This window comes from the organism of the source record quoted next, unplaced genomic scaffold (assembly GCF_019419815.1).
Source record: "Pyrus x bretschneideri cultivar Hongxiangsu unplaced genomic scaffold, Pyrus_bretschneideri_v1 Contig4, whole genome shotgun sequence".
NCBI classification, from domain to species: domain Eukaryota; kingdom Viridiplantae; phylum Streptophyta; class Magnoliopsida; order Rosales; family Rosaceae; genus Pyrus; species Pyrus x bretschneideri.
In genome coordinates, this window is record NW_025999723.1 from 2,985,662 (window position 1) to 3,010,876 (window position 25,215).

Here is a 25,215-nt window from a genome sequence, read left to right on the forward strand (position 1 = left end):
ACGTATTAAATTTGTAAGAAATTTTACAAGGATTAAATTTGTTAGAGTAATACTTGCGAACTAAATTTTCTGAATCAAATTTACAAACTAATTGATGTGGTTGTATATGATTAAATTATTAATTAAATGTCAATTGAGTAATATTATTTATACCATATTTTTATACCGTCTTAGATGACATCTGATGTGGATAACCATATCATTTGAAAAATTTGCAAAATCCAAATAAATGAATAAGAAAGACTCCTCCTCGCATGCTATAATCATCATTTAATTAAATAGTTTTTTTCAATTATTAGTTTATTAAATAATGAATTAAATTTAAAAATCTGATTAATTCAAAAGATGTGGATGTCCATATCAAATGTTACTAAAATGGTATGAAAATGTAATACAAAAACATAACATGAATATCATTAACTTTGTCAATTAACGTACTTATTTCTTATTAATTACTTCTCTAATATGAAACCATTGAGTACTAACCGCAAATCATAATTGTTACTAGAACGATCAATTTGGTTGATACATTACATGTAGATTGTTGCAGAGGCTATTTATTTGATAAGAAATGCAAACTTTGAACCTACGGCCACAAAGTAGAGGCAAAAGCCGAAAGAGGACTTTTGATTAGTAAAACCCACAGAGACAAAGCAAAAACAGAATTAGTTTGTGCATCTTACCATAACGGCCTAAACCCTCTAAAAACCCTATAAATTAGTTGACTTAAAACTCCGATTCAAGATTCCGAATATGTCGTTTGTGCATTTGCAGCCTGCCCCATGAACTGAAGCTCCTTCTTATCATAAATCTCCAACGAAAAATCCCTCAGCATCTGAGTTGCGGAGCTCGGCGGAGCAGCAGCGGCGGCTACAGCACTGGTCCCCGAGGCCGAGTCCAAACTGTGTCCCAAACTAGAAGAGCAACTCCCACCACCACCTGCGGCTGTGCCGCTCGAAATCGAGCCCGAAGAAGCCTGCAACTGCCCATCTCCGCCGCTAACACCACCAACTTGAACCCCAGGTTGGAATGCAGAGACGAAATTGGACATGGGTCTGGGTTGGAAATTGAAAATCGGTGTCGTACAATCCGCCGTCGGAATAGCCCAGAGCTGAGGCTGGTTCTGAATCGCCCCGGAGTTCGGAAACATGAAGAAAGGCCCAGCCGCGCCGGTTGCTCCGACTTGCCACATAGGCACAAAGCCACCTCCACCTCCACCGCCACCGTACGTCATTGGTGCTATGGGTGCCAACCCACTAGGCAGAGAGTTCTGGTCGTGCGCGTCAATGAACTCATCCGTGGAACCTCTCATCTTCTTTCTCTTATTGGGTATTTCAGTAATTTCACCGTTGGGTCTCGCAGGGGAAGTAGTGGGTATCTTTAGAGTGCCGCCGACAGAGATGGCGATAGCGGGGACGGTACCTGAGCCGGTGGCTTGAATGATAGCAGGCTCGGCGTGCTCCAGTAGCCATCTTATGGTTTCGCCGTCGGACTTGTGGCCGAGTTCCCGGGTCAGTTGAAAAATCCTGGCTGCACACACGGCGGGCATTCGGATCCTCCGGCCCCGGCCCTCCACCTTCGTGTGGCGGTCCTTCGACGACCTCCTAGCCGGTTTCAGCGCCGTAGAAACGGGTACCGGAACAATCCCCATGGACAGAGATCCCTGCGGGTCTAAATGTTGAACTGGGTCCGACAGCTCTTCCTTCATCGTCAGCGCCGTCGCCGGTGGGTCCGCCACTAATGGGCCGGACACTGAGGTGGTGGTGGTAGTGTTGTTACTGTCGCCGCCGTGTTCAAGCTCGTTGCTTTCTTCAAGGCTCTGCCTTTGATTCGACTTCATCTTCTCCAAAAATCTGCCGGACTTCCAAGAATCTCAGAAAAATTGAACAACCCAGAAAAAATCCAGATGGAAAAACACAAAATCAAGCTGTAAAACGAGGAACTGAAAAGAATTTAAGAGCAGGAAGAATCTGGGTTAGTTGCAGAAAACAGTGCAAGAACAGGGGACGATTTTTTTTACTGGGATTTTAAATCTCTGTTCGTACTTTAGGATTAGATTGGATTAATGAACTAATTATGGAAAGAAAAATCAAATACTTGAACAATTATGAAACTTAAAAGGAACAGTAAAATGAAAGGGAGGGAGAGAGGGAACGAACCCTAGAGAGAGAGAATCAGAAGAGCCCCCACTTTTCCTCCTTTTTCTCCTTGCGAGCCCTACCACTGAGGGGGACCCTCCGCAATGCTTTATCTATCTATTTATAGGGGAAGGGAATCCAATCAACGGTTCTGGAATTTGTATACACATCATGACCCATGCACATGCTGCCACGTTGTTGAGTCTTGTTTTGTGGGTTCAGTACCTTCAGATTAGGGCTTGCATGCAGATGATCATCTGCAGGGTCGTTCATTTTGATGAAAAGGATAGTAGCAATCAGAACATGCCACGTGATCATCAAGAACACTCATATCACATGCTTTCCAAATTCTGACCTTTTTTATTTCCTTGTTTTGTTTTAAATTGCTTAATATTTCATGCTCGGTAGTACTAAGACCATCTCCAATGGTTGGGCTAAAAGCCAAATTTTTTAGCCCGGAAAATTTAGCTTTTAGCCCAGAAACAACTTTTCTGCTCCAACCGTTCTGGCCTAAAATTTTAGCCCGGGATTATTAAATAATGAACTTATGCTATTTTTTTTGTTAAATTAATTTTTTTAAAAAAAATAAATATGTAGACTATCGTAAATTAATTTTATGAACATTTTAATCTAAAAAAATTTAAATTCCGATAAATATTGAAAAATCACTAAATTTCCCACAAAGCAAGCCGTCAACTTTTACCAATCTTTCAACCCTAGGCTAACTTTCAATTCACCAAACCATTTTTAAATTTCCCATAAATATGTAGGATTTTTGTGCAAAGTATTTTGTCTAGTACGTTGGATAAATGATAAAATGGATGCTTTATCAATCCAAGCTTCCCTTCCATAAAGTGCATGCTTTGTTGATAGTCTTCCATCGATCATAAACACCACCACCATCCCGCCTGCTACCATTGCAGTTTTCTTGAAACTTTGCAATGATTTTATCCCACAAAACCTTCTTATTTTGATTAGTGCCAACTGCACCATCTTCGCTAACAGAAACCCATGCCAAGCATAGAGCAACATCTTCCTCACAAGTCCAATTACGACCTCTAATATGCTCTCTTGCCATGTTGAACAATTTGGAAATGGAAAGAAATGGTGGAAAGATAAATTGGAAGAATTGTAAGAGAAATTTGAGTTTTGTGTGGATGTTTGAACAAATACATAGGTATTTATAGAGTTTTTGGGTGAATTTTGAGTTAAATATTTTTTTTTAATTATTTTAACCGTTAGATTTAAATTTGGGCCGTTAGATCTTTTTTTTTACCGTTAGATTTGATTATATTTGATCTCAGCCGTTGGATTCAATGTATTTTAAAATAACATATTTTAAAAAATCAAATTTGAATTTGGACCGTTGGATCAACCAACGGTCCTTGAAACACATCCGTTGGATTGCAAAAATAGCCGTTGGACTTCAGCTGGGTGGCCGACAACCCGCTGACAGCGGGGCCCACCCTGTCGGGCAACGTCTGCAAGCGCACCGCGTGGGGCGCGTACGCGAGTGAACGGGCCGAGACTGGCCTTTGGGCCAGCGAGTCCAGTCGCGCGGGGGGGGAATTTTGGGGGGAATTTGGCCCAACTTTAACATTTGGCATTTAGCCCAATGTTTTAGCATGGGTTGGAGATGGTTTGGGGGGGAAATTTGGGGGGAAATTTGGCATTTAGCCCATTGTTGGAGATGGTCTAAAGGGATTAAATTAGGAAATTAAATTCACAAATTAAATGATATATCACTAATAAGAATAAACACATTTATCAATGTGTAACTAATAAACTAATCATCAATTTTTATATCCTTTAGCTTTCCAAATTTTATTTACAAATTTAATCTTTCTAACATTACTATTTATAATCTCACGAGGATTCGTCAGAAAGAAAATAATTTGCGAAAAAAGAAAAAAAAATTATGACCAAATCACTTGAAAAGTATGGTAGAAAAAATAGTTGTTATATATATGTCAGAATTTATTCCTAATGAGTGCCAATAAAAGTTTAAAGGCAAGTTTGAATTTTTTTTTAAAATGACTAAAATGCTTTCGATTCAATTATTTTTTGGATTCAAAAACACTTAAAGTGTTTTATGCAAGATTCACTAGCATTTTTACTACTGATTAGTTCTAAAATTATTTTTCATAAAAGTGCTGCAATCATTTTAAATGTATTTCCAAAAGAGTTTTAAGAATCCGAATATCATGTAGTTTGGTCATGCTCAAAAAGCCAATATTCGTTTAAGTCCACTTAACTAATGACTCGGTCTTGCTATGCTTATATTTTTGTACTTGGATGGTCCTATTAATATACCAAACACAAAGAGATGTGATCAATGAAGGTGAGTCGGACTAAAATATAAGGAAAACTAATGAAAATGGTTTGAAAACTTTGAATTTTAACGAAAATGACAAAATAAAAGGTAAAATGAATAATACCATAATTGACTTTTTAGTGTAAAAATGTGATTTTTCGTTAAAGTGAACAGTATCGATAATTTTTTGTTAAAGTTCTCTAAAATCTAAGGGTATGGTTTGTATTCGCATCTTTCCGGGCTGCCTGGACGGGCACAACTATAAGTCCTTTTGGCCTTTGATATGAACAAATGAGTTCGAAGTAAATTCACCCTATTTCTTGTTTTATTTTCTTTGCATTTACGATGAGTCGCAAGAAATTAATAAGAATGTTCCCTAGTTTCTATTTTTTTATGGAAAAAAAATCCCTTTAGTAGGTTATGTATAATAATTTGCACTACTACGAGCTTGTACATTATCCCCACTGTCTCACCAACCGCACGCATAAACCAACCATGATAGATATAAGCCAACAACAACTTTATCAGACTTATAACAATATTCAAATCTGAAATTTGTTTCTTTTGGAATAATCTTCGAGTTTAAGCCATCCAACAAAACGGTGATCCTCCAAGGACCAAGAACAGCAGCTTAATTAGGTGGATAGACTTGGTTTCAAAGCACACAGTACATGCCAAAAGCAGGGTCAAAGTTATAGTACTACAAATTATAATTCTGCAGATAGTTTCTCTATTTAGTAACTTAAAAGTACGATCAATATGCATATAATAATATACATCAAATCCTGAAAATGTATATATACTTGTTATATATATCGATCCCATCAAAATTTTCTATCAGCACCTTCAAATCTAAACCCTAATTCCTATCTCAATTTGTCCCTGAGATAATGGCTGTGTTTGCACCAAAAACTATCTTCCTCTTCCATGCATTCATTTTACTGCCTTCAACTAGGGGAATCAAAAGGAGCGCTCAGTGCTCACTACTATGATCAAACGTGTCCACAAGCTGAGAGAATCATATTACAAGCGGTGTATAATGCTTCCATGCATGACCCTAAAGTCCCAGCTCGTATCTTAAGGATGTTCTTCCATGATTGTTTCATAAGGGTACAATCTCTCTCTCTCTCGCATTAAGATATACAAGTCCTTTTTTTTAGAAGGGTTCCCTTTCACTGTTCATGGAACAGGATAAAAATAATCTCAAGTTGCCTGTATAATGACCATGTACTGCCTACATATCATCCCTTTATAATGTAGAGCTATAAAAAATAAAATAAAAAGGCAAAAACACTAAATCATGGATAATCACTAGCTATGTGATCAATACTTAGTAACTATATAAGCACTATAGTTGTACTACAGCATCCTACTCCGAGAACAGTGGAACGAGATCCCTGCTAAGAAGCTTGGTCTATATATTGTATAAAAGTTGTGTAGAACTAATCTATGTTGGTTTAGGGATGCGATGCGTCGTTGCTACTAGACTCAACCGCAGGAAACCAAGCAGAGAAAGATGGCCCTCCCAACATCTCAGTCCGATCATTCTATGTGATCGACGATGCCAAAACCAAGCTAGAAGCCGCATGTCCACACACCGTTTCTTGTGCTGATATCGTTGGCATTGCCGCAAAAGATGTAGTGATCATGGTATGTATGCACGCAATTTCCTAGCTACGTATATACTATCCGCTAATCTGAAAGTGTACAGCTAGTACTGTTATCGTTGCAGTATTTCTCATGTTGTGAGACAAATGCTTATATATAGAAGAACCTGACGTGCGTACATTCACTTTTGTCAGTCCGGAGGTCCGTTTTGGAATGTGCTAAAAGGAAGGAAAGACGGAGGGGTGTCGAAAGCTAATGAGACCATCAATTTACCAGCTCCAACAATCAATGTATCCCAATTGATTCAAAGCTTTGCTAAGAAAGGTTTAGGTGTTAAAGATTTGGTTGCTCTATCTGGTGGCCACACTCTAGGGTTCTCACATTGTTCTTCATTCGAATCCCGGCTTCGGAATTTTAGTTCAGTACACGATGTCGACCCAACCATGAACAATGAATTTGCTCAGAATCTAAGAAACAAATGCCCTAAACCAAACAGGGATACCACTGCCGGAGAGTTGTTGGATTCAACTTCCTCAACTTTTGATAACAATTACCACAAGCAATTGGTGGCAGGTAAGGGCGTGTTTGGATCGGATCAAGCGTTGTTTAGTAATTACAGGACTAGATGGATTGTAGAGTCGTTTGCCAATGATCAAAGCGTGTTCTTCAAGGAGTTTGCAGCTTCAATGGTAAATCTTGGAAATGTTGGGGTGATTGAGGATGGTGAAGTGAGACTGAATTGCCTTGTGGTGAATTGATCAGTATTATATGATCACGAAAGAGTAATTGATCAAAGATTTATATTTCTGTTGTTTAACTTTGATCTTGTATTGAAAATAAAATTTATTTTCCTTATAGGTAATTTCTGCACACACCTTAACACGTCATACACTTTTTTTTCTTTCATTGCACACCCGTGTTTAATCATATTTGGGTTTTCTTTTTTGTTTGATTTTTTAATCTAATGATCATAAATAAAGAGAGAGATGGGTGAAAGAAAAAAAAAAAAAGGTGTAATAATCATTTATATGATACATAAGGGCTCACAATGGACTTCGACGGATTTATATATTTTCATAGAAGGCATAATTACACTTTTTTTTTTTTTGAGAATTTTATACAAACATCTATCTCATATCAAATTTGAATTTATGAAATTCTCAAATTTAATGAAGACTGGATGAAACTAGATTAAATGATTGTGTGTGTATAATATATACATGTAAACGTACACATGTTATATCGTTTGGTTACTTAAATTAATGAAGACTGAATTGTCGTGGGTTGCCAATAGAACGAGAAATACTTCTTTGTTCAATAATGCATTGCCAAATGCAAATTTTTCTACATGACAATGTGTTGTTGGATCGAAATGCCATGTGATAGTGAACTTGATCCATGCAACTTGCTCTCCAATAGCAGGATTGAAAAAAAAAAAAAATTACATGAGGCTTCCCACACGAGTGCCCTTAAATATTAGAGGGAGATGCTGATAAATCACAAGTGTTTGTATTGTTAAGTCAATTGGTTGAATATACGAGTACCGGGAAAACTTGTTCTATGTAATTTCCGATCAAACGGCGGCATCGGCATTCTCACGAAAGACGGAGTCAGTGTCGTAATGTCTTTTCAGTTCTGTTGACGATCCTGACTTCTCTCTTCCCCTTGCAATAACAACATTCATCTGCCCAGAAGAAATTTTCAAAGTATTGGACTATAAAACTTCGAAGAAAATAATCAACTAACCTATGTAAAAGTTTTGGCAACATATATAACTTAGTTACTCATTACCATAGAGATCTCAGGAATCCAGAGGCAACTATTCGATTCAGCTAAATACGGGAGGATCTATATAAAAGATATCAACTTGGAAAATAAGAATGTTTGAACACAGGGCAGTTTGTAGGCTCAACTCAGTTAACCATGAGTGATGCCAATGCATTCCATTTACAGAGATTACAAGGTATTCAGTTACAAGGAGATTTATGTCCTATATCAAAACATTTACAAGATATTGGATAATTAACATGATCAAAACTGGGCAACAGACTTGATAGAGAAGAGGTTGATGTTTATCCAAACTCTACTTGCAGGTTTGAATGTTATACGCGGAAAATGGAGAAATTTTTAGTTGTGACGAGAACACATGGTACATCACGTGTTTTAATAGGACTGGTGGGAAATTTTATTTTTTAAGTTATTAAATTTTTAGCACACATATTCCATAATTTGTATAGTAACACGTGGTGTACCACGTATACCGGTCACACTGAAAAATTTCTCCGGGAAATGGTGTTGCTGTTATCAAGTTTGGCTGACTGGATTGCTGATGTGGATTGGACTGCTGACATGGTTTATCACTATACACACCGTACGTACCCTATTTACACTTGTGCCGTTTGTTCGCATCTTTGCGGTCTGTTTAGCGGTTCCAAGATCTTCGATCTACACCAAGGACACAAGGAGTGCCAAATACCATATGGACTCTGGAATCTCAATTTCTTGCCCACATGTAACCAGAGCAGCAGCCATGCATCGTGAAGGCTGCACACCCACGCTGGTCTCTTCCAGCAATCGAATTTGCACTTAAGACTACAAGGTATGTCAAACAATCTACTCAGTAATTTCCAAAACTTCTTTACCCATTAGGTTTTCTCAATACAGCATATGTCGTGGACCCAAAAAAAGTACAAAAATGAAAGAGAATTTGCTTATGGATTGGGTCTTCCCAACCCAACCAAGGCAGTTGATCCCGAGCTAGTTTTTTATGCATCTGAGAAAGATTATGTCGACTTTCTGTGCAAGCAAAGCTACAACACAACAACAGTAATAAAATTCCGGGTGACAAATGTTGGTCATACGATAGGGCATAGGACCTCAACTATCCCTCTTTTGCTCTAGCTATAGAAGATGGTACGATCAAGGGAAATTTTCATGAGTGTTGCAAATGTTGGCAAACTCAAGACAACCTACAATGTTAGCATTGATATGCCTGATTCTATAAAGGTTAATGTGGAGCCATGTGTACTTTCATTCACTGATGTTAAAGAGAAGAAGTTGTTCCGTGTGGAGATCAACGGACCACACATAACTCAGGTGCCAATTCTATCGGGTTCTATTATATGGAGAAATAAAAACATGTGGTGAGATCTCCACGGGTAATCTACAATGTGCTTCCAACTCTTACCAATTCGACTCAGAAAACACAGAGATCATCAACTCATTGGACACATATCACCAGGCGGGAGAAGTTCTTTCTTACCTCACTAAAATAAGAATAGCAAAGAAAACTAAGCCTATATTGCCCGCACAGGTCCAGAGGTAGTGGTGCTCTGCTTCTAGCGTATCTTAACGTTTCTTCTATATATAGTGAAGAACGTACTTGGTTAAAAAAAAAAAAAAAAAAAAAAAAAACGGTATCCCGATCCTTTGGTTACGTTTTTTTTTTTTTTTTTTACTTTTTGCTACTAGTTTGTGATATGTACCTAGTGTTTACTCCAAGTAATATATTAAGAACAAAGAAAATTCAGATGAAATGAAACAGTGCACGACGATAATACACATTTCCGTTACTGTGTGTTTTTGGTTATGAGTTTCAGGTTATATACATGTAACAAAACATCAAGCACATACTACATCCGAACGAAACACATACTTGATACCCTTTTTAACGTTTTGGGCTTCATGCAGCGAGCATTTGTCCCCGTGAATGTGCAGAAAAGCCATTCCTTCAGTGGGAGGCACCTGCAGAATTTTAAGTAAGGGTTGACAGTCAATGCATATTCCATAAAAAAGCCACTACTGCAAAACTATTTCAAGACAGAAGATTTTGCATCATAAAAAAAGTTGAGTATAAAAATGAAAGTGAATAGTTGAGAATAAAAGCAATATGGTGTATGACGAAAACATAACTCACCTCTTCCACAACACTATTCCTTGAACCATAGAAGACGGATTTCTCCTCCAACCAGAGGCTCCAGGGAAGAAGAATCCTCAGGACTGTTGGTGAGGCTTTGATTGAGCCAAAATTGGAGCCCATAACGGTGGGTGAGAAGAGTATCAAGTGCTTTATAAGGAATGGTTCCGCACATATACATTGCCGAGGCCCTTTGATAAAATCCTATACACATTGCTCCCGGGTGCTAGAGTGGGGGAATATTGTTGGCTACCCAACTTGTAGGTTCACAAAGGTAAGTCTTCTATACATGGGGGTCACTTCACACTTCGCACTTCACAATTACAATTAACAATTAACTCTGAAAATACCTCAAACATAAACTCACTCAATTAACAACCATAATCTTCACCAACATATTTTACACACATAATAATATTATACCCAAAAGTTATCTACTTCAAAACCAGAAAAAACAAAAATCTGAATTTTCAAAAAAAGAAGCAACATTTTATAGATAGTGGAATGGGATTCTTACAGTAAAGAGATTGGTATCCTTGAGAGGAGCTATCTGAATATTTATTAGAGTAATGATATTCATACCATATTTTTATACCACATTTATATACCACCTTAGATGACATTTGATGTGGACAGCCACATCATTTGAAAAATTTGTAAAACCCAAGGAAATGAAGGAAAAAGACTCTTCGTATACCATAATCATCATTTAATTAATTAGTTTTTCTTAATTATTAGTTTATTAAATAATTAACTAAATTAAAAAATCTAATTAATTCAAATGATGTGATTGTCTACATCAAATGTCATCTAAGATGGTATGAAAATGTGGTACAAAAATATAATATAAATAACATTTTGAATGTTTTTTCTTGGAATCTGCTTCTCCGCTGACCATTTTTGAATTCAAATCTTATGTACTCTTTTTTTTGCTTGTTTTTTTAATGTTTCAGTCATACGAGTAGGAGGACTCGGCCTTCCTTTTTCTCGCTTGCTCTAGTTTATGGGTTTGTGGCCCATTTAAATGGGCTGAACCATTTGGCCAGTTTCATTTCTTCATTTTGGCAAGAGATGGACGTACGTGATTGACCTTGGTAGACAGCTGCAGATCCGAAACATACTTCCAGACTTCCAGCCAATGGTTTTTTCTGGATCTCTCAAACACGTCCCCGTCTAGCTGCTAGCCTGAAACCCTAACTATTTTTATTATATTTCCACGCTAAAAATAAAAGAAAATATAAAGATCATTTGGCCCATCACGTGACAGGGTCGTATCCAATCGGAAATCATGACGACAGGTTGCGGACGGCAGATGCGGCTGTCATTATACGACGATCTTTGACATTGTTCCCTTCAAGATATGAAAAGAGAAAACTAACGAAAGGTTCATAAAAATTTTAGCTTTAATGAAAAATGAAAAATAAAAATGTAGTGAATTCTATTGAAAAAAGTGAAAATGTGATTTTTTTTGTTAAAAATAAACAGTACCGAAAGTGTTTCGTTAAAACTCACTATGAAAAATATCCTACATGTAAAGATTCCAATTGTTGATCACCCATGCATGGTTACAAAGCACGTGCTTGTACAATGTGAAACTTTATAGGCCAAAGCACGGTCTATTATTGTCACGATTTAACCTTCTATTACTTGGTGTTGAGTTTTATCACAAAAGATCTTGACAATATTAGGGGCAGATACTCTCATATATTAATTGTATATTATTTTGTCATGTGACCGATGTGAGATACTATTCTCCAACACGTCCCCTCACGAGTAACTCGACACAAGGACTGGTCAAGTCATTATACCAGAGCTAATGCAACTTTTCGAGAGCCCGATCATCATTCAAGTACTAGAGCCAACACAATTATTCGAGAGCCCAATCATTTAATGTCCTTAAGTTGGAGTTTCTGCAACTTTTTCGAAAGTCTAACTTAAGGAAGCAAATTTGAGCCCAATAAATCAAGCTCAAGACTTGTAAAAAAAGTAGCCTACTCTGTGCGAAACTTTATAGGCCCAAGCATGGTATTGCTCGTGGATCCTATGGCAACGTGATGTTGGAGATACTTTGATTTCTTTTTAGGCTTCAATTCGATTTCAATTCCTTTTCTTTGTTGCAACTTTGATGATGTGCAGCATTTGCTTGCATACTTAAGTTTTTCATGTTTGAGACTTTAAAACATAGTTTAGTGGTCAATGATTTTCACTATTTACATTTTGTTGAGTTGGTAGACGGTAAGCCATCATTTATATTTGAGGTATTTGTCGATTTTTTTCCTGTACTTCTAAGAAGTTGTCAATTTTCTTTCTGAACATTAATTTAAATCAATTACTCTCCTGAACTTTTATAATTACTTAGTGGACGGCACATGACAATTTTATGAGGGTAAAGAGTAATTTTATCTCTAATGTGAACAACATATTGATTTTTTTTTCTTTCTTCTTCACTTCTGCTAGTTCCTCCATACATTTTTTGTTTGAATTATCCCTAATGTGGGCAACTGTGAATCCTCTCCATGGTCTTGCTTTTTCGTCAACATATTGGGGTTGTGATGCCATTTCATTAGCATTCTTGTGACTTAATTCACATAACCGTCTCAGTTCACGTATTTTAAACTAACGATACTATCTAAACTAAAAGGAAATGAGCTAGCAATAATATGATTCGAATTCTCCTTTGACGAAAATCAAACCTAAAATCTCTTACTTATAAATGAAGAGAAATACCACTATACTATAATACAAATAAAGTGACAAACACAATAAAAGATTACATGTAATTAATTAACCAACTAACAAATTACTTAACAACTCAAGAGACATCTTTCCGGGGTGCAGGTTGCAAGTCTTTTTCTTAATAATGCTACTAAAGAAATCATTTCACGGCGTTCAAAAAAAAAAAAAAAAGAAATCATTTCACTAGCTTTTTAAAGAAATCATTTGGCTAGCTTTTTGAGCTATACATGTGGCATATTTTCACCAATTTTATAGGATTTTTTTTTCTTTGCTATTAATTATGGTGATCAACGATGATTTAGGCAAAGCTAGGATATGGTGAGAGGGAAGATTGAGATTAAAAGAATTGAAAATGACACGAGCCTGCAAGTGACCTTCTCGTATGTTGTTGTATTATTCACGTGTTAAGTTTGAAAATTTGCTACATAAAAAAAACATGTTTAGAATGAATCTCACATTAATAAGAGGAGAGACATTGCATGAGTTTACAAGAAGTTGAACTCTTCGTATTGTCAATTGATTTTATAGTGGAATCTCAACATTATTAAAAAAATTTAATAGAGTCTACAATCAGAAAAAAAGATCCTTCTCTGCGTTTCCCGTCTCAAGTGAAATTATTTCTAGGGTTTCTGATCTATTTTCCATCTTTGTATTCTTTCCAATCCAATACCGCCGTGTCCTGGCAGCTCTTTTTTGGGGTGTTTTCTTGTGTCTTTTCAGTAAGTAATACTTATGGGTCTCTATTTTCCATTTTGAGAAACTTAATCGTACATGTTTTTGGGGGTTTTCTTCTATATATATCCTTTTGGGAATTTCATCCATGATTTGCATTTTTTTAGAACTTATTTGGGGTTTAAAACAAGCCCTCTCCTGGGTTTTCTTTGCTGTCAGCGTTCTTCACAAATCTGTCATCTTTCTAGTGTTGGATCACTGATTCAAATCTTTCCGGTGTGCAGATTGCAAATCTTTTTCTTAATAATGCTACTAAAGAAATCATTTCACTAGCTTTTTAAATCATTTCACTAGCCTTTTAAAGAAATCATTTGGCTAGCTTTTTGAGCTATACATGTGGCATATTTTCACCAATTTTATAGGATTTTTTTTTTCTTTGCTATTAATTATGGTGATCGACGATGATTTAGGCAAAGCTAGGATATGGTGAAAAGGAAGATTGAGATTAAAAGAATTGAGAAGGACACCAGCCGGCAAGTGACCTTCTCGAAACGTCGAAACGGGTTGTTAAAGAAAGCTTTTGAGCTTTCGGTCCTTTGCGATGCTGAAGTTGCAGTCATCATCTTCTCTCAGAAAGGCAGGATCGATGAGTTCTCCAGCTCTGAGTACGTTTCTTTTGTTAAATACCTTATATTTAAATTCTTGAATCCCCATCTTTCTTTTGTTTTATATGTTTAATAATTTTATAAATAAATAAATATATGAAGTAAACATCATAAAACGTCTACATGTAGTTGTACCAGCTTGTGGCTAGGGGAAAGTATTCTACAGATCTTTCGAGCTTTCTATCAATATATTTAATCAAGTACATCCCAAAAAGATGTGGCCCCTGACCTAGATGAAGGTCAGTGCACCAGACATATCCTATAGTACTCCCACTGACCAATTTTGTTCATCTCACCAGCTGCTCTAGTTATCTTCCTTCCAGTTTGCATATAGTTAATGTGAACGGCACATCAGCTGCCGGTTTGAGTTTGAAACTGAAGGAACCAATTGCCCGGAACGAATAGGAGGAATTTCACATAAAATTTGAAAATTCATCCACATATGATGAGGTTGAATTTATACTTACTAGTTTGTGAATGATTGCATATGGATGATCAACACAATTTCACTGGGGATAGTAGTAGCCTGGTCCTTTATAGTTCTGAATGATTGCTATATGGTGCATTAGATTTCAAGAAGCATTTGTGTCTTTTCTATCAATCTATGTAGATTTTTCCCCGTGCGGACTGAATGAGATTTCTTGGCCACATCTGTGGTGTCTTTTCAATGGAGGTGGTAGATTTGTCTAGAAGCGGTGTACCTTTTGCTATGAAGACAAACTGATTAGTGGTTCCATTCTCAAATTAGCTAGTTTTATTGTTTTGTGATGGGTTTTGTGGTTGCTTAGGCAATCTGTTGTGGCCTTGCTGTTTTGGCAATGGTGGTTGTGGCCTCACTTGTTTGAGTGATTGCTTTGTGTGGGCACTCATTACCAAATATGACGTTTCCATCTTCTTTGCATTCGATTTGTATTGTTTGCTGTTCGTGTTTGATGGCTTTACGTGGGCATTTGGCACCAAATCTGACGTTTCTATTGTCTTTGTGTTAGATTTGTATTGTTTGTTGTTCATGTTTGTGGTAATCGTTGGTGGTAGCTATATAGAGGTTTATTTGATGAATTAGTTGTGCAAATTTCTCTTCAGCTCAAAGATTTGGTCACTAGAGAATATGTATGTACCTAATATAGCACCCTCTTGTATTATTCGGTTTCTATCAATGAAATCATTCTATTGTTGCTCTTAAAAAAAAGGTATTTGAGACAATAATGTTCATAAATATGGGAAGAGCACTAGTCACTAATGATCTAGAATAAGTATTTGGAAATGTTTATACTGGCCTATAGGCTGTGTATGCACTTTTATATATGTTTATCCGTTGCCGTATTTTGATGAAAGGGGTTTGCTCATTTTTATTATAACTCATGAATTTGAATGAAATGTACAATAGATTTTATGATGTTATGCCTCCAACTTAGGGAATATAAAAAACCATGTAAGGTTGAACAAAACTTTGAGAAAATGATGAAAAATTCGATCTTCTTAAGTTCTTATCCTTAAAGACAAATCCAGTACGTTTGATATCATATTCCATCTCATAATACCTTACAGTCCAACAAAGTTACAAAAGTAATTGGAGGACGAAGAGACCAAAAAAAAAAAAAAAATTGAGAAGAGAGAGAGAACGAGCAGGTCATAAAAATGAGGAAAGTGGGAAGGAGAGATGAAACATATAATTAATGGAGATAGTAAATGATAGAGAGAATCATAATTGAAATGTTCAAAATTTTATAATCATATTGTTTAAAACTTATAATTAAATTAGCCTTCATGTCAGATTACATCTCAACCGTTAAGAGTGAACTAGTCTAATGGTCTTAAGATTTGTATCAAATATTAACTTTAAAGATTGTTTTGTTCCTTTGTTTTAAACAGTCAATTTTTGTTGTGTTCCCTTGTTTTAAACAGTCAATTTTTCACCAAGGAAGTACTTCTGAATCATAATTATGTTTTCTGCTATTCCTTGACACTTAGTGAATGGAAAACCTGAACCATTGCGTAACATAAAGTATATATATCTTGTTGTTAAGATATATTGTAATGAATGGAGCGCTATCTAATTTTGTCATTATTTGGTTTTGACCTCTCGATTTCTGGATGCTTCAGCATGCACCAGACTATAGAACGATTCCACAAACATGTAAATGGAGGGGAAATCAACATGGCTGAAGTGGAACAATATGTGCAGGTTAGAAGCTCTATCTTGGAATTTGAAAATCCGTCTTTAGATTTCAGAGTTAGTTATAAAACTTGCAATATCTTGATGTGGTGAATCTTTCATTAGATAGACGAAATTAAACCCTAAATCAACAACTCTCTCCGCCTTCCTCTCTTGTTAGTCATACAACTAAACCTTAGTATGGAATTGAAATAAAGTCAAAGAGAGGAAGGTTTTTTTACGCCAGTATGAGAATGAATTGACTCAAGAGAGAAGAAGATCAGAAATGTGCAGCTTAATCAATGGAAGTCCTGCGTCCTGCCTCCTACACTTGCAATACCCTCCTAGTGAACTGAAAGAATTAGTGTTACAGTACCCTTTTCCAATCCCACCAGTCATCTAGTTTGTTTCTATTTATTTTTAGGTGGTATGAAGCATTTTAGCATTGATGATTTCTAACGTTAACAAAAATAGCATTGATGGTAAAAACTTTATTCATTTTCAAATTTTGATCAAGGTCCTTCGGTTTTAACAAACGCCATTAATTATTCAAAAACAAAATATTTACATGTCAAAATAAATAAGTTTTATTTTTAAATATATTCATTTAGCGTTAGAAACGTTACATTTGATATATTATATTTATGGCTAAACTTTTTCTCATATATTTCTATTTCTAGTTTGTACCCATTTTTAATTTGCAATCATTTTTTAAATTGTACCAATTTTCTTTTAAATTTTAATTTGTACCCATATATTAATTTCTTTTTGTCCCTTATTTTTTAAACTTTTATTTGTACTCATAATTTTTTTAACCTTTTATTTGTACCCACAATTTATTTATAATGTACCTAATTTTTTTACAAATGTACCACTTTGTTATATGTAAAATGTATCCCTATTTTTTTTTTATGTAAGTAACATTTTTTATGTAAAATGTACCCATTTTTTAATGTAAAATCTATTTATTTTTTAACCTAAAATGTACCATTGTTTTTTTTTTAATATAAAATGTACCCATTGTTTTCTATATAAAATGTACCCACGTTTTTATGTAAATGTACCAATTTTTTATATATAAAATGTAGCTAAATTTTATTATATAAATGTACTCATTTTATAAAAATAAAATAAATAAAATAATTTTTTTTTATAATCTAGAATGCACCCCATAAGCAATTATTATTATTTTTTTAATCAAAACCCATAAGCAAGTTTAAATAATTAAATTGTTAGTGTAAATGAAAGCAAAAAAAAAAAAAACAGTTGAGTCTTTATTAGTATTATTGCATCTCCTTTATTATTATGTCATTTATGTAGCAGGAGAGGGACTTCAATAAAAAATCTAAAATGCATAAGGTCTAAGTCTATAACAGTTAGGACCAGGGACCGCAACTAAATTATCCCCTAAAATAATTTTAAATATGAGGCGAGGAAATTAGAAAGGAATATGTAAAAACTGAGGTCTTCATAACATTTTTCTTTGTTATATATATATATATGAAAATTCAATTAGTGAAGCATGATTAAACCGTTAAACGTAGAGTAGAAGTGTTTAGAAACGTTATGCTTTCATTTCATAAACCAATAAGATTACATCTTTGGTATATATACTAATGATATACCCACTTGTGCTACTAACTAATTACATCATTAACTAACTAATCATTAGCTTATAAGGGCTGTTTTAACAACCTTATAACAAACTCATCTATTTACAATTTTATCCTTATTATCCCCCCTCAAACCGAGCGAAGGTAACTGTAGAGAGGTTGTTTCTGAGGAGCATGAATCTTTGCTTGGACAATGTTTTAGTACATATATCTGCAACTGGGTCCTGTGCGCAGACAAATAGAACATTGATTTGGTTGGTGAGCACTTGTTCTCGGATGTAATGATAATCAATTGCCACATGCTTTGTTCTTCATGGAAAATTGGGTTTCTAGCCAATGAAATGGTAGAAATATTATCACACCAAAGATGTGGAAGTAGAAGGAAGAACAAATCCAACATCAACCAGAAGCTTGCAGATCCATGTCAATTCAGCTGCAATGTTGGCAAGGGATCGATATTCGGCTTCTGTGGATGAATGAGCCACAGTGGGTTGCTTCTTTGTGCTCCAGTTGATAAGGCAATCACCTAGGTAGATACAAAAACCACCAATAGATCGGCGATCAATGCTACATCCTGCCCAATCAGCATCTGAGAATGCAGTGAGAGTGAGAGGTTTGGAGCACTTGGGAAACCATAAACCAAGGGACAATGTGCCCTTGAGATATCGAAGAATACGCTTGACTGCCTGAAAGTGAGATTGTCTTGGATGCTGCATGAATTGGCATAACAGGTCCACTACAAACGATAAATCTGGCTTGGTCCAGGTTAAATACTGGAGTCCACCAACCAAAGATCGATATTCTGCAGGATTAGCATACATGGGAGACTCATGATCCAATTTCGTGGTGCTGAGAGTTGTAACACAAGGCTTGGAACCTTCCATATGAGCTTTGGTGAGAAGATCTAAGATGTACTTTTGCTGAGACAGAAATATACCAGATGAGGATTGATGAACTTCAATACCAAGAAAGTAAGAAGTGGACCAAGATCCTTAATAGGAAATAAGCCACTGAGTTGAGAAATGATGTCTTAACGGAGTTGAGCATTAGGACCAGTGACAATGATGTCATCAACATACTCCAATATGAAAACTAATGTTGGATACCTCTTGACAAATATAGAGTGATCATTTTGTGAACCGAAGAAACCAAGAGACTTTAAAGCAGTGGTCAACTTCTCATACCAAGCCTTGGGGGCTTGCTTCAACCCATACAAAGACTTGTGTAAGTGACAGACATGATGAGGTTTGGTAGGATCTTCAAACCCAGGTGGTTGTATCATGAACACAAACTCAGTTAAGTTACCATGCAAAAATACATTACTTACAACAAGTTGGTTGAGAAACTAGTCGAATTTAGTAGCCATTATGGTGATAGGCTTAGCAACTAGACTAAAAGTCTCAGTGTAGTCCAAGCCTTGTTGCTGATGAAAACCTTTGGCAACAAGCCTTGCTTTGTACCAGTCAATGGTACCATCAGGTTTTTGTTTGATTCGAAATACCCATTTTGCACCAACGAAGTTTTGAGAAGAATTAGTAGGAACTAGAGACCAATTTCCAGTTTGAATGAGGGCATTGAATTCCTCTTCCACCAATGAGGTAATTTGAGGGCCTGAAGATAAGTTGTTGGGGGTATAAACTAGGGATATATCAGAATGGAGAGGATGTTTGGTTGCCAAAAGGGCTTTGGGTTTGAAGATGCCAGATTTTGATCTGGTTTGCATGGGATGAGTGTTGATAGGTAATGGAGGTTAAGCAATGTTATTAGAGACAAAAATGGTATTGGGAACTGGAGTTGGGTGTGTTGGTGAGGAAGATGTAGGAATAAGGGAAGGTGAGGGTGGAGATGTAGGGAGAGGTGTAGGATTAAGAGAATGAGAGATAAAGGGAAAAGTTAAGGTATTGGGAATGGTGTTATGATTCTATGATGTAGATGAATTGGTACAGGACTAAGATTGTTGAATGAACTTCCTTTTGAGCAAAAGGAAAGGTAGCTTTATCAAAGATCACATGTCTTGAGATGTATAATTGACCAATGAGAGGATTAAGACACTTGTAGCCTTAATGATTCAAGTTATAACCCAAGAAGATGCATTCCTTGCTTTTGGGATCGAGCTTGGAGTTGGTTAAGGCTTCAACCATGGAAAACACCTACAACCAAATATTTTCAGAGATTTATAATATAGAGCTTGACCAAATAATAATTCCCAAGGAGATGATTTGGTGGATGTTGGCAGTCTGTTAATAAGATAGATGATTGTGGCAAATGCATCATCCTATTAAGAATGAGGAACCTTGGATGCTACTAGTAGAGTTCTAGCAGTTTCAACTAGATGCTTGTGCTTGCACTCAGCACAACCATTTTGTTCTGGTGTGTGAAGGCAACTAAACTGGTGTGAAATGCCATGCAATTGAAGGTAATGGAGAAATTTGGAACTTAGAAATTCCCTGCCAGAATCAGATCTTAGAGTCACAATCTTAGAGTTGAGCAAATTTTCAACCAAAGGTTTGAAATGTACAAAAGTGTCAAAGACATCAGACTTGGATTTAAGAGGAAAGAACCAAGTATATTTCGTATAATCATCAACAAATATAATGTAATATCAATATCCATTAACAGAAAGAAGTGGTGCAGGACCTTTAAAGAGCATTTTCTCCGAAGAAAGGTCATTCACAATGAAGTGAAAAGGATACAAGTGAATAGAGCACCAATTATCAAGTATGAATTAATTGGCAGAAATCAAATATTGCTTAAGATGAGGAACATGCAGGACATTTTTTAGAGCAAAACAATGAGAGACAGTGTTAAGTGTAGAAGATCCAGAGTTAAGTATAGGCAAACCCTTGCCATTACCGATATAAATTTGTTCAGGTCCATTGTATGGCTTAGGACTTTGCAAATTGGTATAAGAGTTGGTCATGTGCAAACTAGCTCTAGAATCAAGCGACCATGTGCGAGTAGTGGTTGCATTGTATGCGGTTTGAAAGTTCTTGGTGCTGAAGTGTGGATTCATGCGTTGTGGACACTCTGCAGTTTCATGATCCAATTGGCGACAAATTTGGCAAGAGATCTTTTCGGTAGAAAAGTTGTAGTTAGAACGAGAACCACAATTATTTATGTGAGTACCCCGACTGCCTCGATGAAATCTTGGATTGCCTTGAAAGCCTTGATGATTTCTTTGAGTACCACTAGTATTGTAAGGCCTAGGATTAGAAGAATGTCCACGATATGAAGCACCATAGGAATTCAGATTTGATCCACTATGAGTAAAGAATGTCTGTGATCCAAAGTCACCAATTGGTGTTGGAAGAAGGCTAGCAAAAGAATTAAAGGCTTGAATCGGTGCTGGCGGAGAGACTTTCTTGCGAGTAGTTAATTGCAGTTTCTTGCTCAAAAGTAGTCCATGAAGTTCATCAATGGTGGTGGAACCAAGCCTGAACTGAATAACATCAATGAACGATTCATACTCAGAGGGCAAACCATGCAAAATCACATAGATCAACTCAGAGTCTTCGATCGGAGCTCTGACATTAGCAATTTCTTCAATTTGTTGAAGATACATTGCAGCCGTAGAATCACCCTTCATGATGGTACGAAGATGAAAACGAAGCTCGTGAATGTGCGATTGCGATGCGGTTGCCAGTCGTGATTCCAGTTTTGACCATAGCTCACGAGCCGAATAGACACCAACAGTGTACGGAATGAGAGCATCCTCGAGCGTAGAGTTAATTTATATCAAGATGTTCTGATCATTCTCAAACCATTCAACATACTGTGGATTCAAAGTGGCAGTGCAATTTCCAGATGAGTTACGAAGAAATTTCGATGGAGCATGCATCGTGCTGTCAATTATACTTGTGAGATTGTACTAGCGAAAGATTGGAGCGAACAAAGTACTCCAGGTAAGATAGTTCGTCATCGTGAGCTTAATCGGAACTAGAGATCCAATATTCTGGATCGTGATCGACAAAATTCCCGAGGATTGTGAAGAATTAGGGCAAGAATTCATCTTAGCGGGATGAATAGGAGAGGCAGATTAAGAAAAAGGAGAGCCAAAGGTCGCCATGGCTGAAAAGCTAGGGTTTTGAGCTTCGAAGAGAGAAGAAGAAGAGCAAGAAGCAGGAAACGGAGAGAAGAGGATCGAAGGTCGTTAGACGCAGGCAAGAGATACCATGATAGAAATGTTTAGAAATGTTATGCTTTCATTTCATAAACCAATAAGATTACAACTTTGGTATATATACTAATGGTATACCCACTTATGCTACTAACTAAGTACATCATTAACTAACTAATCATTAGCTAATTATAACGGCTGTTTTAACAACCTTATAACAAACTCATCTATTTACAATTTTATCCTTATTAACGCTCACCCCCTAGTAAGGGTGGTGAGCAAATTCAGACTCATTTCTTCATATCAACCTGGACTAAAAATTCGTTTCTACTACCGTGCTAGAGGAACATGCATGGTGCATGTAATAAGCTACCACCCCTTGCATTTGCTGAACTTGAACCCCATGAAGATATAGCCTTTTTATTATACCATAACTTGATTTAAACAGGGGGCATTTCTGGGTGCTTTGTATGCCCTGGAATCTCTTGTATTTCCATAGGGCATTGGAAAAAGGACTATTGTGTTCAGTGGGCACAGAAGCACTTAAGCCTCGACAGTCTACTTTCCTGGGAAGTGGTTTTGGGATCACTTGCCTGCGATGGTTCTTATTGCTTCTCTTCCTTTGCTTATGTTAGGCACCTTTCTTTTCAGTATAATCCAGAACTAATTGTTTAAGAGATTCTGTGTGTCAATTGTGCGTTATAATTATATTGTACCTATGTGAAAATCAGTACCATACATGCACACAATTGTATATGTTAATATGTATATTACGTGTACCATAGGATTGCTAGGAAGTTTTTTGGATTTTGTCCTTCCTCATCTTAGCATCATCATTATTTTACAATATTGAAACCTGATAAGCTGATACATACTTATCAAACGAGAAAGGAAAAAAGAAAGGAAACTGAGGAGCGGTCTTCAAGTTGTTGATTAGGTTAACTATTAGCAAATCCTTTCGCACCTAAGCATGTTTCCATGCGTTTGTACTCTATAGGAGGATTATATATCACATTTCGCAATGTGTATACTCTTTAGTTGTGACTGATCATTTTACACAATTTTATTACATAAATGATTTTCACGTTTCTTTTGAATTTCTACACTGTCTTTTAATTTTTCTTTTATTTATTCAATTCAATAGCTTAAAAAAAATGTAATGCAAAAAGGAGTGATTTCTTGATTACCTAACCTCATATATGAGACAAATTTTGGCTGAGAAAAAACTAATTAATCTACATGTGCATGCAGCACTTGAAGCATGAATCAGCTACTATGGCCAAGAAGATAGAGATCCTAGAAGCTTCTCAACGGTTTATGGCTTAATTTTTATCATCTTCTCCTGCACTTTTTTACTCAACTGACGTTTCAGGTTTTCCTAAACTCTGAAATTTGTATGTCTTAGGAAGTATTCGGGAAATGGTTTGGATTTTTGCTCTGTTGAAGAACTCCAAGAGATCAGTAGCCAGCTGGGACGAAGCTTATGCAGCATAACAGAGAGGAAGGTATTTCAGCTGATGATGATCACAATTCCATTTTCCTCCAACTCTTATCAGTTAAATGGATTTTTATTTTCCTTTTGAAATTTAACTAACTTGAAGTGATTCCAGGCTCAATTATACATGGAGCAGCTGGAACAACTTAAGGGAAAGGTATTTACTTAATGTACTGCTACAAAACTATTAAGGTGATGTTATTAGCACTTCAAAGCTGTTATCCCACATGTATTGTATAAATTTTTTTGGAAAATTGGCTAAAATGAAAAGAAAAAAAAAAAAAATCACATTCCAATTGTTGAAATTGATGAAAATTAAATATTGACGACATACTGAAAAACTGATCATTTCAACAATTGTTAAACTGTAAAATTTAAATATTGACGACACTAGAAAACTGATCATTTCAACAATTAGATTTGAAAATGATCAACTAGGCCAATTTTCCAATTTTCTGTTATGTATTAAAAATTCAGAGTGCCTAATAACTTGTTTTGGAGAGTCAATAACAACTCTCTAACCATTAATAGTATTTGTAGAGCTCTATACATACATTGTTCAACTGCTTCACTAGTTCTATGTTCATACAATCTTTCTCTCCTCTAAAATCAGGAGAGGTTCCTGTTACAAGAGAATGCGCAGTTATGTGAAGAGGTAAACGTTTTTAAATCCTTTTGAACTGTTTCCATTTAATTACTAACAACTACCTACTGTGCATGACGTTTGAGGTGCTTTTGTTTCCTGATTTCCATTATGATTTTTCTTTCTTTCTGGTATTTCTTGCTTATTTATCTGCACAATAATGATATGATCAGTGTGGTGCAAAGCCGTTGGTGGAGTTTTCAGCTCAAAGAGAAAGAGCTTTTGCTCCTGCACGCTGTGAAAAAGCAGGAGCTTGCTTCTGCTTATGTAAGCTACAGGGGCCAAAGTAGCATGAGTTCTGGGGTGGAGACCGAATTGTTCATTGGATCGCCAATAATGCGCGCTGATCGCGTCGCAGTCTAATGTCAACATACATCAGATAAATAATAATGCTTGTCAATAATCTCTAAAGACAATGCCATAACAATTAAAAGGCTTTTTAGGAAAAATGACTATGAGATTGGCATAATTTCCAACTTTGTTTACTGATAATGAAAATTGATAGAAGTGATCCTGAGTTTGTCTTTTGTAAATCATTTGGGTCATACCGTGAAAAATCGGTCAATTACCTCATTAAATTGTCACAGTGAACGACCATGTGACCACCTTTTAAAGAGTATTTTTGACCAATCAACCCCTCAAGTGAACGAGTGATAAATTTTTCACGAATTAGTAAAAAAATATTTATGAGAGTTGTAAATATAAAAAAGTATATTCAAGATTTGCTATGTGGCGAGTTTTGAATAGATTGTAGTGTTACTTAGCAAAATCTAATGGCAAGTAAAGCTTTACATAAGTGTTTTTTGTATGCGAAAGATAAAAATAGATGTATGAATAAATACTTCACTTGGATGTTGTTTTCTTAGAACCTGCATCTCTCATACGGTCTCTTATTTTCGAATTCAAATCTTCTACACCTATTTTCTCCTTTGTGGCCCATTTAAATGGGCCGAGCCATTCGACAAATTTCATTTCTTTATTTAGGCAAGTGGTGGACGTACGTGATTGACCTTGGTTGACAGCTGCAGATCCAAAACATATTTCCAGGCTTCCGGCCGATGTGTCTTTGTGGATCTAACTACTTTTATTTTATTTCCACACTAATTATTAAGAAAATATAAAGAAAATTTGGCTCATCACAGC

The 25,215-nt window shown here is 36.1% G+C and overlaps 2 protein-coding genes and 1 pseudogene across 4 annotated transcripts; 2 read left to right on the forward strand and 1 right to left on the reverse strand.

The window, feature by feature from the left end:
- Window positions 1–482: 482 nt before the first annotated feature.
- Window positions 483–2,264, reverse strand: LOC103960503 (transcription factor TCP19-like). Of its 3 annotated transcripts, none has more exons than XM_009372988.3 (2): window positions 2,160–2,264; window positions 483–1,853 (listed from the first exon to the last, which is right to left on the reverse strand). In XM_009372988.3, exon 2 carries the CDS (start codon window positions 1,838–1,840, stop codon window positions 740–742), a length of 1,101 nt encoding a protein of 366 aa, XP_009371263.2. In that variant the 5' UTR covers window positions 1,841–1,853; window positions 2,160–2,264; the 3' UTR covers window positions 483–739. The 3 variants fall into 3 exon arrangements, with proteins under 3 accessions (XP_009371263.2, XP_018506230.2, XP_048421770.1); XM_018650714.2 differs by having other exon boundaries at window positions 483–1,861; window positions 2,160–2,220; XM_048565813.1 differs by having other exon boundaries at window positions 483–1,942; window positions 2,160–2,207.
- A 2,209-nt stretch (window positions 2,265–4,473) lies between these two features.
- LOC103960502 (peroxidase 66) lies at window positions 4,474–6,929 on the forward strand. Its single transcript, XM_048565884.1, has 3 exons — window positions 4,474–4,479; window positions 5,914–6,102; window positions 6,255–6,929. Exons 1-3 carry the CDS (start codon window positions 4,474–4,476, stop codon window positions 6,816–6,818), a joined length of 759 nt encoding a protein of 252 aa, XP_048421841.1. The 3' UTR covers window positions 6,819–6,929.
- A 6,345-nt stretch (window positions 6,930–13,274) lies between these two features.
- On the forward strand, window positions 13,275–24,605 carry LOC103960499 (annotated as a pseudogene).
- The last annotated feature ends 610 nt before the right edge of the window (window positions 24,606–25,215 follow it).